This window comes from Corvus brachyrhynchos, unplaced genomic scaffold (assembly GCF_000691975.1).
Source record: "Corvus brachyrhynchos isolate BGI_N302 unplaced genomic scaffold, ASM69197v1 scaffold255, whole genome shotgun sequence".
NCBI lineage: Eukaryota > Metazoa > Chordata > Aves > Passeriformes > Corvidae > Corvus > Corvus brachyrhynchos.
Genome location: NW_008238358.1, coordinates 1,049,518 through 1,067,688, shown reverse-complemented (window position 1 = coordinate 1,067,688; position 18,171 = coordinate 1,049,518). Strand labels below are relative to the sequence as shown.

The 18,171-nt window shown below is 49.6% G+C and overlaps 1 protein-coding gene across 6 annotated transcripts in view; it reads left to right on the top strand.

Moving 5' to 3' along the window:
• The first annotated feature begins 6 nt into the window (after positions 1 to 6).
• The window catches only part of NRP2 (neuropilin 2), an 89,807-nt gene continuing 71,642 nt past the window's right edge, over positions 7 to 18,171 (top strand). For all 6 annotated transcript variants that reach the window (XM_008634696.2, XM_008634695.2, XM_017735691.1 and 3 more), the window contains exons 1-2: positions 7 to 115; positions 11,811 to 11,988. In XM_008634696.2, the coding sequence (XP_008632918.1) occupies positions 43 to 115; positions 11,811 to 11,988 (251 nt within the window). In that variant the 5' untranslated portion in view covers positions 7 to 42. The remainder of the gene's footprint in view (positions 116 to 11,810; positions 11,989 to 18,171) is intronic.

Below are 18,171 nucleotides of genomic sequence, written 5' to 3'. Positions count from 1 at the left end.
TGTGCTGTGGGTTTGGGGTTTTTTTATAATTTGTTCTGGAGGATGGATACGTTTCTTCTCGCCTGGGGATTTCTAGGGCTGTGCTTGCCCGGCTCCGGAGGTACGACGGAGACAGGTAAGGCGCCCTTCAGGGACGAGGGATGGTCCTGTCCGCCCAACTTTCGGGTTCCCGGGCGCGGTCCCGGTCTCACGCATAGATGCTTTGCGTGGGAATAAATTTAGGGAATACATGAGCGATCGGCCGCGCCACGCAGCCTTCGCAGCACGGGTTTTGGAGGGGCTCATGCGTGCGGTGGGGCGGGGATGGCGCACCCCCGGCAAGGAGCGCAGCGGCTGCAGCCGCGCGGCTCCCAACGCCCGGCGTGAAGGGGAGAGGGGACGGAGCCGCACGGGAAAGTTGCGTACTGGTTTTTTGGGGAGCTGCGGGGAAGGGAGGGGAAGCGGTAGGGACCAGCCAGATGCTGGACACGAGCATCCGAATGCCTACTACCCCGCGCCGGTTGCAACCTCGGGAAACTTTAGGTGAGAAATTAAAATCATCTGGCGGGAGCAGGCAGCCGGGGCCGTGCAGGGCTGGGAGCGGGCGCAGCTTAGCGGCGGCACCCTCAGGAAAGGCTGCCCGCTGTGCGTGCGGGACCGGCACTTACTTTGCAAAGGCCGGGCTGTCCCGGGACAAGGCGGGTTCATGGCAGGTATTGGGACGCGAGTGTGTTTTTCTGTTCCTCGCTGAAGAACTAGGCTGGACTGTCAGAAGGTGCTGGGATGAAACCCGTCTTTGCGTTGCTTCGGCATGGGGACAGGAGTGGGGCAGGCTGAGGCTGGGCCCTGTGCTCCCCGGCCACTGGCTTTGAGTCTCGGTAATGGGGGCAACAGGGTCCCAGTCTGGAATAGTCTCGGCAAGAAAAGGATACGCCGTCCAGTGCTCTCTCGGGGCTCCTTCTGCGCTCAGGAGCTGCCTGGCAGGACGGTAGTGCCAAGCCAGCAGCTGCCGAGCTGTGGATTTGCCTTCCCGTTAGTCGGGGCCTCGGGACATGGCTCAGGGCCCTGAGCTGCGGTCTGACCCGAGCAGTGTTAGATGATGGCAGAGTGCATTCTGCCTTCTCCTGCCCCAGAGCTTTGTGGCCACCCAGCTTCCCCTTGAAAAGGGGAAGTGAGAGAGTCTCTGCTGCCTGAGAAAATCCCTCTCTTTTGCAGAGCGAAGCACGGACATTCCCGATAAACATTCAGATGCCGGTTGGCATCACCTCCTTCCTTACGGTTATAAAGGAAAGGAAAAAAAAAAAAAAATCCCATCTTTTGTTCAAGTAGGAAAACGAATACACACTTGATGGGATGAAGAGAAAGGGCAGTGTCCTGGGAGGCCCTTGCTGAGCGCAACAGTCTTTTCAGATGATCCCGGTTGCAGAAGCAGTGTCTGATCTCCTGGAGTGTGTTTTGTGCTATGGCAGATAGGGCTGTAACCTGAGGCTGGCTCCTGATGGTGCACTGGCCAGCCTGGTTGTGATCCCTGTGGCTGCTGAGTGCGCGTGTGTGCCTGTGTCCATGCGTGCACCTCCTTCTATCCTGAAGTGAATTCGGCGCCAGGACTGTTAACTAGGGAGAGGTTTGTGAGCAAACCGTGTCTCTCAGGCCATTCAGTCGCTGCAAGAAGTGTTTATTTGAATGCGGGGTTTTCCCGGCTAAGCGGAGCATCACATGGTGTTGGAGCCAGCAAGGAAGTTGCCTCTCTGTGGCCGACACCACCGGTGGTTTGCCGAGATGATGATTTGACCGGCTGCAAACCCGATCAAATGACTTTATTGCCAGCACAGCGAGCAAAGGTACGGGGTAATGGGATGCAAACCTCGATCAGGCTACACTTAGCTCCAGTAAATTAGCCAGCCTAGTAAGGAAAACATGCCAGAGGTAGATGGATTTATGTTTCAGTCTGGTGTATCTGAAAGCCTTCCCCCATTATGAGAGTCCCTCTTTAGGTTCCCTAAGGGAGGTTAGTAGAGAGGGGAGACGTTTTTAATAGACAATAATATGATAATCCACATGGAAAAAAACCTCATGCAATATTTCTACAGTAAGAGATAAACAGTGCAGCTGCCAATTTGTATGTAGCCAAGCAAACCCTGAGATAACCATGGGGGAGAGTGGGTGGGAGACCTGTGAAGATAAATCTGAAGGTTCGATGGCTGTGTGTTTTTCATTTTTCTGTAAAAAGCAATGAAGTAAGAAAGTAACAGATTTGAGTGACCCAAGTACTAAGCCATTCAGATGATGTTTATGCAGCTCTGAGCAAAGCTTACTCTGAAGCCTTCCGAATAGTTTATTTAAAAGCTATTATTTTTAGTAGTGACTTAGGAGAATGCAGCAAGGTGGGGAGGGGGACCAAAACAAATTTCTGCCAAGGAAGCACACGGCCACATATACAAACATGCGCGCACACACACCTACGCGAGCACTGAGTGTAGTGCCTTATGCCCGTGTGCTGTCTGGAAACAAAAGCTTTTTTAGACTAGGAATCACATAGTTGTCAGAGCATTACTGAAAACCACTGATACAAGCTCAATGGGGGGCTCTGACCCAGGTTAGGATGGTGCATTTTGTTTTCCTAGTTTTACTGCTACAGAAAATCATGGTGTGTGGTGTCTGGAGTGACAAGCTGCATATTGGTCCCAGAGGGCTCTATGGAGGCGCTTCCCATTTCCCTGCCTTGCTCCTTCTGCCCCCCGATCCTCCTTCCCAGTATCTACTCTGTGTTTGGCACCTTGTGCGTGGCTTTAGAAGGTTAAAAGGAGAAAGCACCCCACTTTGCTGGCTGGAGAACACAGTGCTTCCTGTCCCAGCAGCCGGTCCAGGCAGGCGGGTGGGTTGGTTTCCTAGCAGAAACCTCTGGTGCTGCCAGGCACCAGGACATGGTGGCCTTGTACTGCAGATAGCTTGAGAGGAGAAAGCATCCTTCATGGGGTTTAGGAAGCTGTCAGGTTCAGATAAGGCTGGGATCCTATCCTGTGGGACCCCCAGTTGTATTAATAAGGAAAAATTAATTTTTAAGCACTGGGATTGCTGCCAAATTATATGACCTCTGACAGACCAGCTGTGCTAGGAAAATAAATTGTCTACATCTGAGACCCGTGATCCTATCTGAAATCGAAATAGAAAAAAAGTTGTCATTTAGCCACAGTGGTGGGGGCAGATTGCAGCAGCCTGAGAGCAAACTGGAAGCTGCTAAACTTGTTCTCCATTGTGTGGTGAAGTCACCACCACCGTGCCCCCATGGGGTCTTGGGAATACAGTTGTCTAATCCGGGAAGTGTGGAGAGCTGATGTGCCTGCACACACCCAAGCTGGGGCTGATGGTCTCAGCACGGGGGTGGGGGCAGAAGTGGGGTGTGAACGTTTCCAGCTCCATCCTCACTCTGTAACAGACCTTTGGCACATTTCTAATTATAATACACACACACAGACAAAGAGGTAGTTGGGCTATTTTCGAAATCCCTGTCTACACCCTGGTGGAAACCGCAATACTAGCAACAACATAAATCAGGGCTGTTGCTAACAGTGTTGCACATGGCTTAGCGCTACAGTAGCATGGGTTTAATCACACTCAGAATCAAAGGGTCAGCCTGCTCCCTGCCTGAGCCAAAGAGCAATCTCAGGCCAGATCCTGAGCCAGGCTTGATGCCTGTGCAGTGAAAAGACGCAAACACAGACACGGAGGAGAGGTTTGTCAACACGAGGTCAGCAGGCACAGGGCCAAACACTCGAAATCACAACTTGGATCTGTAACCCTTTCTATGTGCAAGCGGTGCCCATGAATCAGGGAGAACAGCTAGAGTGATGCTGGGAGGCTGGGGCTCCAGCTACAGCCTAGGTGAGGTGACGTCCTCCCAAGCAGGTTGGGAAAAGGAGTACAAGCAACAAGTTGGCATGCAGAATAGCCTGAAGTATTGCTTGCAGGAGTGGATAGCTGTAGGGACTTTCTGTTGGACTGCTTCTTCCCCTCTCTTCATACTTGTTGAGTCAAAGAAAATGGGCTCCAGAGATGAAGTTCTGGGCTTCAGGTCTTTGAAACCTGCACTTATTTCTTCCAGTGCATTTGAGACAAAGGCAAGACATCTGCCCAGCTGTTCTGCTGGGTCACCCCTAGCTGTGAAAGTGCTGCCCGTGTAGGGCTTGAACGCTTGCCCTTTTCTATGTCCCTTCTAGGAAGATGGTGAAGCCAAAAGTATGCTGTCCTTTTACTCTGTTTACGTCTTATTGAAAGGCTCCTTTGAACCCCCTTTTTAAAGAGGGATGCATGTGGAAAGAGGAGGGAGGGAAACCCCAGCCCCTTGCACACACACACGCGTGCACCCACACACACACACACATTTATAATCTTCCTGATTCTTCCTTTCTCTTTACAGGCACACAGATCTCTACCTTTCCTCTTGCTCACAGAGCCCCTCCAGTCAGGAGGGACTGCCTTGCTGCCTGCCACACACATGCATGCTTCTGCATCCGTCCCTTCCCTGTGCTGTCCCTCACACCCCCAGAGCCCCTCAAAAACTTTCTCCCTCATGCACACCCCAAGCTTGCTGCTGTTTTCCTCTCTGTTTGACTGCTGAATATGTTCTCAGCAGGTAACAATGTGTTTAAGATGATCACCAGAATGTGCAATAACTTTGGTGCTAGTGGTGAGGCTCAGCAGCAGCTGGATTTGAGCGCACTTTCAAAGGCTGAAGCCATTACTGCTCGGCAGCATGCATAGGGGGACCCGCGGTAGGGCTCTCCCTGAGTGGCTCAGGAGGTGCTGCTTCCCTCCCATCCCATCCGTGGGGCTATCTGCAGCCAAGGCACTGCACTGTGCTCTGAGGCTCCAACAGGGCCCCTGGGAGGGAGGGCCAAGCCAGGGGTGTTGTGAGACTGAGAGGCTCTGCCAGTCACTGTGCGAAGAGGCAGGGGTAAACTGCCACTGCCTGATGGGGAAAAGCAGGATTCCATTTCAGAATGGACCCTGACAGATGAGTTCAAAAGGTGTGGGGAAGCTGGGAGGGTGTGGGGGGAGATGAGAGATGAGATAAGCTTTTTTTTTTCTTCTCGGATTTTTTGTAATAATAATACTAATGAGTATTTCAGAGGCATTGAACACCTTTCATCAAGCCTGAAGCTCTTTAAAGAGGAATTCTAGGGGAATCTTTTTTCCATGTGTACAACTAGAAATGCCTCTTGTCTCCATGGCCCTTGAACCAGCCTGTTATTGGCAGCATTAACGGGGATGGCTCAGCAAATTTTCACCACCATGTTTTTTCATCACATAGCCTATAGGTAGGGTGGCAGGCTGCCATGCAGGAAGCTTCAAGCTTCCCCAAATCTGTTTCCCTGCTTGCAGTACTGGGGAGTCAGAAACTGCCTGACCTGCAACTTGACGGTCTCCTAAAGCTGCCATCTATTCCTGGGAGATGGCAGTGTGTTTCCATGAGACTTCAAGCCCTTGGGAGCCTAACAGAGAGGCAGGCATGATTTCTCCAAGTTCAAAATGCAGTTATCCACCTCCCTTGCATGTGTACACACACACTTACATGCTCTCCAGGATGATTACTGTAGCAGCCAGGAGTTGTAATTCCAGACCCACAAATTACATTCGCAAGCAAGCTGGGAGAATTGTGTGTACACGTATCTATAGAAAGACTAACACTATTAAGTTGGTTGCCCTATTGGAATTGCATTTGCCTCTGATATAAGATGACAAATAATATAGTTAGTGAAGTTGGATAAACAGGATATAAAATCTCATTAAGGGTATAAGAGAGGGGTTGGACAGGATGGACATTTAAAGGTCAAGGTTGTCACTGGCTCAAGTGGTACAAAGCAATGTCAGCCCCTATCCAGAACCCCAGGGGTAGAAATCACCTGACCACCAGTGATTTCAAAGCAAATTACCTGGATTTGCATGCAGGATTTGGCCCTCTCATTTCCATGGTGAAGGTTGAGTAGGTCTCCATTTCAGGTTTCTACTTAATTCCTTTGTGGATTAACATGGGAAAAAAGTTGCAGGTATCAGAAGTCTCCAAATCTCCTTCTCTCTCTTCCTCCCTCCAACATTCCCTTCTTATTTAAAAATAATTTGAAATGATCTCTTTTTGCAAAGGCTCACAGCTAAAATGTTCCATTTGCTGAGCTTTCCGGTGTTCCCCTTTCACTGCTGTCCAGTGCTATAAAATGAATATATTGCATCCCTTCCCAGTTGCCTTAGGAAGCAGTCAAATGGCTGCATTCCTCAACTGATGGATTGGTGCGTTTCTTTCTTGCTTAAGCCCAGACAGTGTTTTATGAGCTTGTCTCATGACAGGCTTGAGACACTTTGAATTGAACAAAATCCTAGTTCAAATCACAAAAGCAGTCTTTAAATTCTACTTCACTGTGTCTCTACTTTTAAGTGAAATTTTAGTTAAACTGGTAAAAGTCCTCAATGAAATGTTCAGGAGACTTTCCCTGGTTGTGTGAAATCTCAAGACATGGATGTGGGTAGTGCTCCGCAATGAAATGTGCATGTAAGAGCCTTGTGTTGTTTGTGCGTGTTTGTCCATTAATTTGTTCAGGAAGCCTTTGAAGCTTTATCTCACAATCCAAAGCAAACACGCTTCTGCTAAAATGATCTATGCTACTGGGAATAAAATACCTAATCTCATTAGCTTCCTCTGCACTATGTCTCTCTGCTTGGCCTATGGCTAAACTGTATGATTTAAGTCCGAGAGTTCATATTTGTGTTCCTGCCTCGTGCAAAAGTTGTGCTGTGTGGTTTGGGGTGAGAGCCCCTGCCACGTTAACTATGCCTAGCCAGGGTCAGGGCTCAGGGGATGAGGTGGGATGAGCGTTAATGGTGATGAATCCTTGGCAGAAGAGATCTGTTTGTCTCCTCCATACCAGGGTTTGGCAAAGTGCTTGAACATGCATGTACCTTGAAAAACTGATCCTTGAAGAGCTGTGTGACTAACAGAACTGAAACATGGGTTTCCTGCACAAGGGCTCAAGCCAAATTCAGCAGCTCTGAGACAAGTGGGTCATGTATGCCAGCACCCGTATTTTGCTGCGTTGTCAGAGGATTGGCAGGGCAAATCTCCTGCCCAGTGCTGAATCCTGGGACATGCAAATCTGCAGTGGTTGAATGAGAGTGTGAAGTTGGGCTGGAGGGCCTCATGCCAGGAAGAGAAGTGACAAGGCTAGGTGGTGCATCTGCCTGCTGTGGAACTCCCACATCTCTCTCCCCTGTTGCTTTGCTGCCCTCACAGGCTGCTCTTTTCAAGCAGCACAGATAATGATGCTGCTGCTTCTAAGGCATCCAGAATACCTTAAAATTTGTGTGCAGCCCTGAATGATATCCCAAAAGTAAACTGAATTCAGCAGATCAAAACACGTGGTAGTTTTGTGCCGGACACTACAAGCTCTGAGAGGCTGTAGTATGTATGTTTGTTGTGAAACTGGCCTCTCTGGTGATGATTATTTTTGTTACAGGCAGAGTTGGCTTTAATTTCTGTGTGGAAGGTCCAATAATAACAGTGAGCCCTGATCTCCTGGGGTGAGGGAAATCCAGAGGGGTTTAATCGGCAGGAAATTCAAGTAGGAGAATGCCCTGCTCCCGGCCTAAGGTTTCAGCATGCGCCTGATGAGCTGCAGAGCTGAAAAACCCTAAGTGTGGGTGAAGGTTCCTGGGGCCTGGCTGTTATTTTTGCGTCCTCTGAGTGACGATTGCTTGTTGTGGCCTGGGGGAGGCAGGAGGAGACCTCATCAGCCTGGGTGTCTCCAGCAGGTCAGGGCAAAGAGGAGTCGGCCCCTTGTAAAGGGTGAGGAGCTCAGCTGCTGATACCCATCTCCATGGGAAACTTTGGAGCTGCACACTCTACAATGCAGCATTTGTAGGAGTTCACCCCTCGTGAGCTTCTCCAGGTCTTCTTTTCCCATCCCTGTGGCTTGGTTGTCATCCTCTGGTGTAGTTCTCCTGTTGGGGTGGCCCTCCATGGAGGGAGTTGCAGGGATAATGCATGTTATGGTGACCCTTGATGAAAAGGGAGGTCTGCAGATTTCCCAGCCTGACCATAGTCTACTCCAACACTGCCAGGTAGTAGTGACCTCCACAGCCTCCTTTGAGGAGTCTTGCTGCTCTCCTGTGGCCTCGTTGTTGGCACCACACTCCAGTGGCCCCTCTACCATGTGGACTGTCAGGGGCCCCAGCAGTTTGCTTTCAACACCTGCATTTTGCTTACTGAGCAACGGGATGTCCCACACACCTGTCAGACTTGGCTTGTACTTCAGAATTTAATTTTGATTTTATTAAGTGAATTCAGGGCTGGCAAAAGCTGCCAAAGCCCATTAGCTATGGAACATGTCTTGCTTCCAATGTATACAGCCTGAGCAGTAGCCATGCCACTAACCTTTTCTTTTTTCTTTCTTTTGCATGGGTGCAATGCATCAGTTTGTAAGGATCCATTTACACAGAAGCTTGAGCCCCTACTCTATACAAAACAGGCCATACTTTATACAGAAATACAGTGGTTGGCATGACTGCTGAGTCAAACCCTTTGCCCATCAGTGAGCATGGTGATAGTTTTTTTGTTGTTGCACGTGTTCACCTGCTAGATAGGTGTTGCCGTTGCACATGTTCACCTGCTAGACTCACCTCTGTGAGTCAAAAGAGGAAAAGCCCAACAGAACAATTACAGAAATATTACAGTCATTTTGCCTCTTCAGATAACTCTAAGAAGCCTTCAGTTCCCTGATATGCTGTTGCCCACCATGTGGGCAAGGCAATGCTGTACTGAAGTAGCCCCCTTCATTTCTCTGGACCTTCTTGGGGAGGAATGAATGAGAGGACAAAATATGTTCCTCTGACAGACACAGATAATCTTTCCTGCAGGTGGGAGACTGCTCCAGGAAGATGGTGACATTTTCGTAGTAGTATCTGAGCACCTGAGGGATGCGGCTGGTGCTCTTGTTTACTTGAGGTTCACCTGCTTGTCCTGTTTTGCTGGAGAGACCTCAGTTGGGCTGGGCTGGGCTCCAGCCCCTCTCACTGAGGCTGTCCTCACTGGCACCAGCAGTCCAATTTGGGCACCAAGCTGACCTGAAATTAGGATCAAGCCTAGGGTTTTCCTTAGCTCAGTCCCACCGACCTGTGATGGCCTTGCAGGGCAAGGGAGAAGTTTCAAGGTCAGGGTAGAACTGTGTTTCTGCTCCTGAGTTCATTTGTTGGGGAAGAGCTGGAGCAAGCTGGAGGCTGACACCTCTGTTCACATGACAGTTCCCCTCCAACTGGTTGAGTTGCAAGGTCTCACAGGGTGTTCACGGTATCCAGCATGAGTAAGGGGCTAGCAACTTCTGAGTGGTGGGTGATGTTGGTGGTATCAGCCTAGCGGGTAGCATGTGTGTGAAAGCTGGAGAGACGGGGAGGGGATGACGAGGTGTGGAAGGATTGACTGTATTTTCATTGTTTCTAGACTTTGCCCTTTCCAAGAAAAATAATCTGCAGCTTGAATATTTTTATTTGCTGGAGGGGGTGGACATGTGTGCAAACGAGGTGTGAATTTTTATGAGAAGGTGTGAAAGTGCGTACATGAGTGAAGTGTGAATTACACGTCTATTTGTACATTGATGTCAACAAGTCCATGAATTTCTTCTTTCCACGTGAATGTCTCTTTCTCTCCCTCCCTCCAAACCCACATAAACACATGTGTGGGCAAATATGCCTTCCTGAGAGAAGATATTTGTGCAAGAATGTAGGTTAGTAAATGTTTGTGTGTTGAGCAATCTCTCCTGTGGAACAAAACCAGATGTTTTTTGGTATTCTCAGCTCTTCATGGCAGTGCTGCATTTTTTCCCCTCGTATTTTTCAGGATACTTACAGGATTATTTTAAAAAAAAGGGAAGGCTGCAGATCTGCCTCTGGGTGTGTGCAAAGAAAGTTATTTTGAAGAGTGAATGTGTTAGGGGGCATGAAAAACATGGGGGAAACTGAGTGTTTTTTCATGGCAAAGGAAGCCTCTCTGGCCCATGATGAGCCCTCCTGTTGCCCTTGGTTTTGCACAGGACACATGCGTTTTATGCAGGCAGTGTGCAGGCAGCAGGTTGTTTATTCAAAGTGCTTTTTTGCAGGAAGCATTACTGCTGAGAGGTCCTGTCTGACTCCTGTGGCTTGCCTTGGCACTGGCAAGAGAGCAGTTTGAACACAGGCTGGGATGTCCCTACCAAGAGCGGGCGGACTTGTGGCAGCCTGGCAGGGGACACTCCTGGGACATGGCAGACCCTATGGCAGAGGAACAGAGCCAGATGACAGCATGGGGCTGAGGCCACACAATCTGCACTGCTTTGCTTCTCCTGAGTGGTCCTGGGGCTTTGCAGTGAGTGCTGCTGTGGAGGGAGAGGAACATCCCTCAGGACCAAGACAGTGGGGAACACTGTGGAAACCCTTGGCTCATGGAGCTGCTGGGATGTGTGGTTACTTTCCTATATCAAGGGTGATGCTTCTCTGTGCCTTGGCTCCCTTGGGGGTGTGGGATGTGCTGCAGGGCCTTGGGAAAATCCATCTGCACCCTCCTGCATGTCCAAGGTCATCCAGGGCTGTGGGGATAACCTGACAGGGGGGACAACCCATGAGGGTTTGCATCTCACATTGTACCCCAGTGCTTATTGTCAGGGAGGGGAAGGACTTTCCACAATGTGGGACCAGGGTCACGCTGTATGCCTGTGAGGAGGGGCTTAGGGTTTTGTGGGGTTTTGCCCATTTTGGTGGGTTTTGTGTGTTTTACTGGGTGTGCAGAAGCAATGCTGTCTTCTGGGGGCAGATGTTGTAGCCTATGGGTCTGGGTGCTGGTACAAGGGGGTGGCAGAGGAGTAAGGGAAGCAGGACACATGATGGGGGCCTCCTGAAAAAAGGGACTTTGGGATTTGTAGTGCATTATCAAGCGACCTCGTGGTGCAGATTTTCCTCCCAGCAAGTAATGCAATAATAAATTTGATTTGCAGCATTCATGAGATTAAATGTTTCTTTTATTATGAAATCACCCTCTAGGGCCTGTTCTAGCCCAAAGCTGAGAGAGCTTCCTCTGCTTACCATGCAGCCATTGCCAGCCATTTGTGGGCTAGTCCCACAAAACCACCACTGCTGCTTATCTGTGTCTGCAGCTCCAGTGGATGGGTTAGCTTGCAAGTCTGCTGAGACGGGTTTGTTGGGGCAGGCGGGTTGGGGAGGGAGAGCACAGCAAGCGGAGAGGAGTTTTTATGGGGCTGCAGGCTGGGGCCAGGAAGGACGGGTGCTGTCCTTGGCTCTGCCACACAGTGCAGGTGGGCCTGGGCTCACCATCATCCTTGACATGCCTCAGTTTCCTTCCCTGGAAACAGCTCAGCTTTCTGCCCTCCTGCAACTGGATTGTAGTGTCCAAATTCTGGTGTCTCCTGAGGCAGCTGTGGGAAACTGACAAAGAGCAGCTTGCAAAGGAGGCAAAGGAAGGGACAAAATGAGGCAGTTCCAGATGATCTGATATCAATCTGTCTCTTACTTTATGGCTCTGTAATTGCCTTGGCAAGAGCATTCATTTCTCTTTTCTGGTCTGTGTGAAATGTGGTATGTAAGTGTGGCAGGAGGTGGAGGGGAAAGGAGTATGTTTGTTCTGCAGAGTAATTCTCCTTGCCCAGAGATTAATATCAAATATTAGAGTATCAAAGATGTCAATGGCCTGGAGAATGGTCTTTATCAGACCACCCCATCAGCGGCCCAGGGAGACCTGCTGTGCACACCTGATGCCCAGAACCCATTTCAATGCCTTGCTCCCTTCTGTGTCTCTGCAGCTCAGCCATGCGGGGGACGCCTGAACTCCAAGGATGCTGGGTACATCACCTCCCCAGGGTACCCCAATGACTACCCCTCCCACCAGAATTGTGAATGGGTCATCTACGCCCCTGAATCCAACCAGAAGATTATCCTCAACTTCAACCCTCACTTCGAAATCGAAAAACATGACTGCAAGTAAGAGCTTTCCTCTTCCTGCTTTTGCCTAGTGGTATGGGTCTCGTGCTTCCTTGCACTTGAAATCAAGTATCACCCTGAGCCCCCACAGTGCTGCATCTCCTTGCCTTTCAAGAGCAAGAGTTGCCTGTGAGGTTGTAAGATGCTGCTTTAGACACATAGGATGTGCCTACTCTGCGATGAACTGGTAGTTCTTAACTTGGCCTGATACCACCTGAAAGTAAGACCCAACTGGCTTTCAACCTGAGCTTGACTTTGGTTAAAAGGCCACTTGTTTTTCTGTGTCAGGGTGGCCTTGCTGTTCTTTTAAACCATGCTGGGATAGCAGAGCAATTTCCTGGTGTGTAACTAGGCAGAGGTATGGCAGAGAGCCCTGTGGCTGGAGACACAGTTTTGGCCATGTGAGGCTGGAGACATGGTGGTCTGAGCTGTTTGGGCTGGATCTGACTTCCCATAGTGCTTTTTCTGCTATGTTTGGTAAACTGGGGGGGGTGGGTTTGTTTGCTTTTTTTCCCCCCCTTTTTCTTCTAAGAAAGGACCCAGAAACTAGATGTCTGGGAAAAACAATTAACAACTTGTAAAGAATAATTAATGGCATCAAAGGGCACCATAAAAGGCTGAGTTAATAATATGGTCTCAGCAGACATATAAACCTGTGGGTTTCATCTGGAATCCACAGTCAGCTTCAGGGATGCCTGCGTTTGAAGGAGCTTGGGGTCTCCTAAAACAGGCCTGACATAACAGTCCTGCTAGATACACTGGTCCTGTTGATTAAAAGGGGGTTGCATATGGAGAGGGAAATTCTGTTTGTAAAAAAGGACAAAGAAACAGGGGAAGCATTTATGAGGCTGCAGAATCAGTCCTGTGGAGAACAAAGAATTCAGCATGGGTTTGATGATGTACTGAAGGTTATGAAGTGCAGAGCTGAATCCTCAGCTATCATAAATCAGCATAGCTCCTCTAACTCTAATGAAGGTGTGCTGATTGATGTCATTGGGGATCTTGTCACCCCCTACAGATAAAGCCTGGGCTAATAAGGCTTTGAACACCATGAACTCTCCCTGAAGTCACTGTGTGCAAGGTGTTTAGTGCTTTGCAGGATCAGGCCTGTGTATAAAGAAGGGAGAAGGTAGAGAAAGGCTTAACGTGGGCATAGATGAACACAACAAGGCCGTGCAGTGGATGTGAGAATGATAGTTGCTATCAGATTTTATTGTTGCTTGCATAGGCTGAACTGCACAGCCTCCTCATAGCTAATGCAATTGCCCAAATTCACAGTAATAAAGGCTGTATAGGCCCATATTTGCAGTCTGAAGAGTGTGCCTTATGTATTGGCCAGGACAGTGTGGTGTACTGGGCAGGAGGGACTCCAGCTTCTACCTCTTCAAGGTCTCAGGCAAGCAAAAACAGGTCCGTCAGAGACCTGGAAATCCCCATGGGCACCAGGCTTTTCTTCCACCTGCAGGAAGATGTCAGTTTTAGCTCTGAGCATCTTGTGCAACTTTTGCCATGTTTTGCTGCCTGTGAGAGAGCTGTCTGGTCCCAAGCTGCACGTGGTGTGTGCAGTAGGACTGCCTGAGCACTGGGGATGTTGGTTATCCCTTTGCCGCTTTCTGCTTTACTGTGGCAATCTTCTGAGTGGCTGCTGTGTGGTCTCACTATTTCCCTTTCTCTGTGTGTGTGTGCACAAGGGAGCCTTTATTAAAGTGAAACACGACTTATCCACTGTGCACTTGAGTTTCTGCTGGTCACAGCTCTGAGCTGAGAGCCAAGCTGACTTAGGGTGCCTGCTCCCTCAAGCCAGCACTGAATTGGAGTGGGTTTGAAAGAGTTTCATGGACAGTTCTTGACAGGAAGCATAACAGAACAATGAAAGCAGTGCATGAGAAACATGGCCTGAAATAAATGGATAGGAGTGAGATTTTTTTAAGTGACCGGCCAGAAGGAGGCAAATATGGACACTGTGTAATGCTTGAGCATTAATACTTACATTACATTACAATATATAAATAATAGGTGGCCATCTAGTGATAAATCTCATCTGAGTGTCAGAGGGTTTTTTATGAAGAAACGAAGACCTCATTGCAGCTGCAGGTGTGAACCTTAACAGGAACAGGAGTTCAGCATCAAAGACACAGTCAGGGCAGAGCCCCCCTTTTGACATCTCATCATTAATATAGAGCACATTCACATCATGGTGACAGGCAGATGGGCTCCATTGGGCCACTCGATCTCTGGGCAGACAAGGTTCCCTGCTCTGGTGTTGCTACCTGGCAGCTATTGGAGCAATAGTGGGGCCAGTCTGTCTTTCCAGCTGCCAGAGGTAAACACCATAACCCCTTCCTCTGGTGCTTCTTCTTTCAACATTTCATTTTACCTTATTAGGCTAAAGTTTCTCCCTCATAAAGCATAACATTTACATTCCTAAAAACCATTCAAAAGCCTACAAAAATATCTCCAAGAGTCTTTTTAGTTTTACTGTGTTCCTTCTGGCCTTCCTTGTATCTGCTTTAGATTTCCCTTTGGGACAGGAGGCATTTCTTCCTGTGTTTTGTACAGTGCCTGGCACCCTGGGGACTTCTGACGAAAGGTCAGTGATTTCCCCTCGGCCAGTAGCTGGCCAGAAGAGGCCTATGAACCTGGTGCTGCCTAGATGCCAGAGCAAGAGCTGGCTGCAGAGAACAGCTTTGGCAGCCTGAAGGACAGAAGCATAAGCCAGGGATGGATGCCCAAGGTAGCAGCCAGAGGTGGCTGCTCTGTGCTGCTTGTTGCTATTGTTTCCTGGAGGCACATCTGGGCTTTTATTTTTCAGCTGTGTCCAGTTGCATTAAGAAGTAACTGCACTCTATCACCACCATCACGAAAGGAGTAATTTGGTGTAATTGAAGCCCCAGAACATTTCTCTCTCTCAGTGCTGTATCTGTGCTCTGAGGAAGTGTCTTGCTTTGGGAGCATGCTAGGTTAAGAAAATTGGCCTCCTCCTGCTGTTGTGGCTGTTGTGCACCAGCAGGGCTCCCTGTGGCAGGGAGGGTGGACATGCTGTGACACGGAGTATGGGCCCCAGGCCATTGTTCGTGCTGTCCTGCAGCTGTGGGGCCACAGCTGTAATGACAGAGCCAAAAGGGAAGTTTGACCCTCTGGTAAAAGATCTGCCAAACTATTTGGAAATGATCATCCTAGTGCCTGGCTGTTTCTTCCCCTCTGTGCTGCAAGTGCAGCTGTAGCTCAGGCACTGCACCCCACGTCATTGGTATCTGTTCATTGAACAGGGAAGTGGCATCCAGTGGAAAAGAGCAGGCTGCTGCTGTGGTGAAATGTTTCCACTTCCATGTGGTATGGTGGTTGCTGGGCAGTCTTGTGCATGCCAGGGTTTATTTGGGATCCCAGGAGTGACATGAACCATTTGCAAAAGGTGTGGAACAGGGACAGCTATGCCCCAGCTTATGCAGTCATGTAGCTGAGCTGTCCACTCCTTCTTAGTTGCCATTTTGTTGTTCTGTCTGCTCTGCTTGCTTGGAAAATCCAAGTCCGAAACCTCAGCTATGAGTGAGTCATTGCATTTATGACCAACCACCTTTTCCATTTATGCCACCCTCCCACTGCTGGTCTTCTCTTTGGACCACTAAAAGCTCCCTCCTGCATTTGGCTACTGACTCTGCCACCCCCAGCCACACTCAGCTGACCCTACCAGAGGATGAGGCTGGGCGGTGCACACGCAGCTGAGGTACTCTCCCTCCAGACTGCAGTGGATGTGCTCGTGCTTCCTCTGCAAGCAGAAGACCTTCCAGCTGAGTCATAATATCTGCTCCAGAGGAACAGTGTTTTAAAAAAAGCCCGACTGGTAGTGAGACCATGCTCAGTGGGTTTTTCTGCAGCCATTTCCAACACATGCTTGCAACTGGGTTGCAGTCGGTGGGATTCCTGCCTGGGAAGGACTTGGGGAACCGCTGCCGTGGCTCGCAGCCCCCTCTGGTGGCACATGCCAAATGCTGGTGAAAGTTTCTGGAGGCAGGGGCCGGGGACTCCCAAAATAGGCTGGAGATGGCAAATTGGAAATAGAGCTGCAGTCAGGCTCTTCCTTCTGGCTTTGGGTCCCACTGTCAAGCCCAGAAGGTTTCCAGAAACAGGAACTGGGGCCACTATCATGAGGAAATTTATGCAGTTGTCACTGTGATCTCGTAAATGCCATAATGGTGCCAAGAGAGTTGAACCAAGCACAGCATCCTAATGCGTGCTGGATACAGGACAGGCATAGCAGGAGGAGACACGCCTGCTCCCAGCTTGAAGTGCAGAGTGAACCAAGATTTGGCTGGGGAGATACCATGCTCCTAGTGCCCATCTCACAGAGCACTGCTGGCCAGGGGACACTGGCAGCAACATGCTGGGTTTCCCCTGCCCCAGTACAAAGGGTGAGACGTGCGGCTAGGACAGTCAGTGAAGGCCTCTTATGGCAGCATGGCTATCTCCTGAGTGCCCAAAAAGCTGGGCAGTGGAACAGAACAGCTCTGCATTCTTCCTAGAGAGGCACAGAGACTGGTGAAAGTTGCTGGAGGCATGGGCCGGGGACTCCCAAAATAGGCTGGAGATGGCAAATTGGAAATAGAGCTGCAGTCAGGCTCTTCCTTCTGGCTTTGGGTCCCACTGTCAAGCCCAGAAGGTTTCCAGAAACAGGAACTGGGGCCACTATCATGAGGAAATTTATGCAGTTGTCACTGTGATCTCGTAAATGCCATAATGGTGCCAAGAGAGTTGAACCAAGCACAGCATCCTAATGCGTGCTGGATACAGGACAGGCATAGCAGGAGGAGACACGCCTGCTCCCAGCTTGAAGTGCAGAGTGAACCAAGATTTGGCTGGGGAGATACCATGCTCCTAGTGCCCATCTCACAGAGCACTGCTGGCCAGGGGACACTGGCAGCAACATGCTGGTTTTCCCCTCCCACAGTACAAAGGGTGAGACGTGCGGCTAGGACAGTCAGTGAAGGCCTCTTATGGCAGCATGGCTATCTCCTGAGTGCCCAAAAAGCTGGGCAGTGGAACAGAACAGCTCTGCATTCTTCCTAGAGAGGCACAGAGACATTGGCTCAAATTCCTTTGAGCTGAGGTGGCAGGGAGAGCTGCATCCAGACCCAGTATCGACAGCCAGTCAGGCAGCTGGGGGCTGCAGCATTCAGCCTGCCTCTCTTGCCATCTCCTTCAAACAAGAGCATAATATTGCGAGAAGCCATCCTTCTATCAGTGAAGGTTAAGAGTAGACAAGGCAGCAATCATGGACAGCTAATTAGAAAATGCTTTGAAAAGTATGCATAATTAGCTTATTAGTAAACATTTTAGAAACAATGCAGTTCATCTTGTGATTGGCAAAATGCTTAGAAAAGAGAAATACATTTGGAACACTAGAGAATGCCAGGGGCTGGAGGGGCTCTTCGCTAGGATGCAAGGGGAAGTGACTGCATCTCCTGAAGCACTGGGGGAGTCGAGCTTTAACTTTGCAGGGAGGGGAAGTCAAAGATGAGATGTTAAGGAAGGCATTTGCTTGCTCATACATTTGTGGCATGGGTAGCCAGAAGCAACATTTCTAATGTACAGGAAATAATTCAGTCTGGGTAACATGACACTGCAGCTCAACTTGTCTTCAAATGAGCTTCTACTGTTTTTTAACTCCATCCAGCATCCGCTGTATGGTTCATAATTCCCATTAAGCCCGGGTCATTTTCCAAAATGGAACATCGGTGAATGGGTTAGCTGTGATGGTGAGACCAGGCACATGCGTTAACAGCTAGAGGCTGTTCACATGCCTCTTCTCTGCTTCCCATCTCTGCTTGCTCTGTGGCTGTGCTTCTCTATGCCCCAGAGCCTTTCCCTGCAGACACAGGCCCAGTCCAGGCTCCGCAGAAGGTGGTGGCCCCAAATGCACTCTCATGGGGTCTCCTATGTCCTGCCAGCTCACTAACATCCTGTGCATAGGAGTCAGATCTCGTTTTGCACCTTGTTTCCTGTTGGCATGATGACAAATTGAGGGCCAGCTGGTGACACTGGGAACAATAGGATTAGAGACAGAGACCTCTCCCCCTCCTTCCTGCTGCTGAGGAGGAGCTGGTAGTGGTGGTGGTGTACTCGCTTCTTAGTCAGCGTCTCTGTCCAGCAAGGAAAGGAACAGGACCCCACAGCATCTGGACAGGG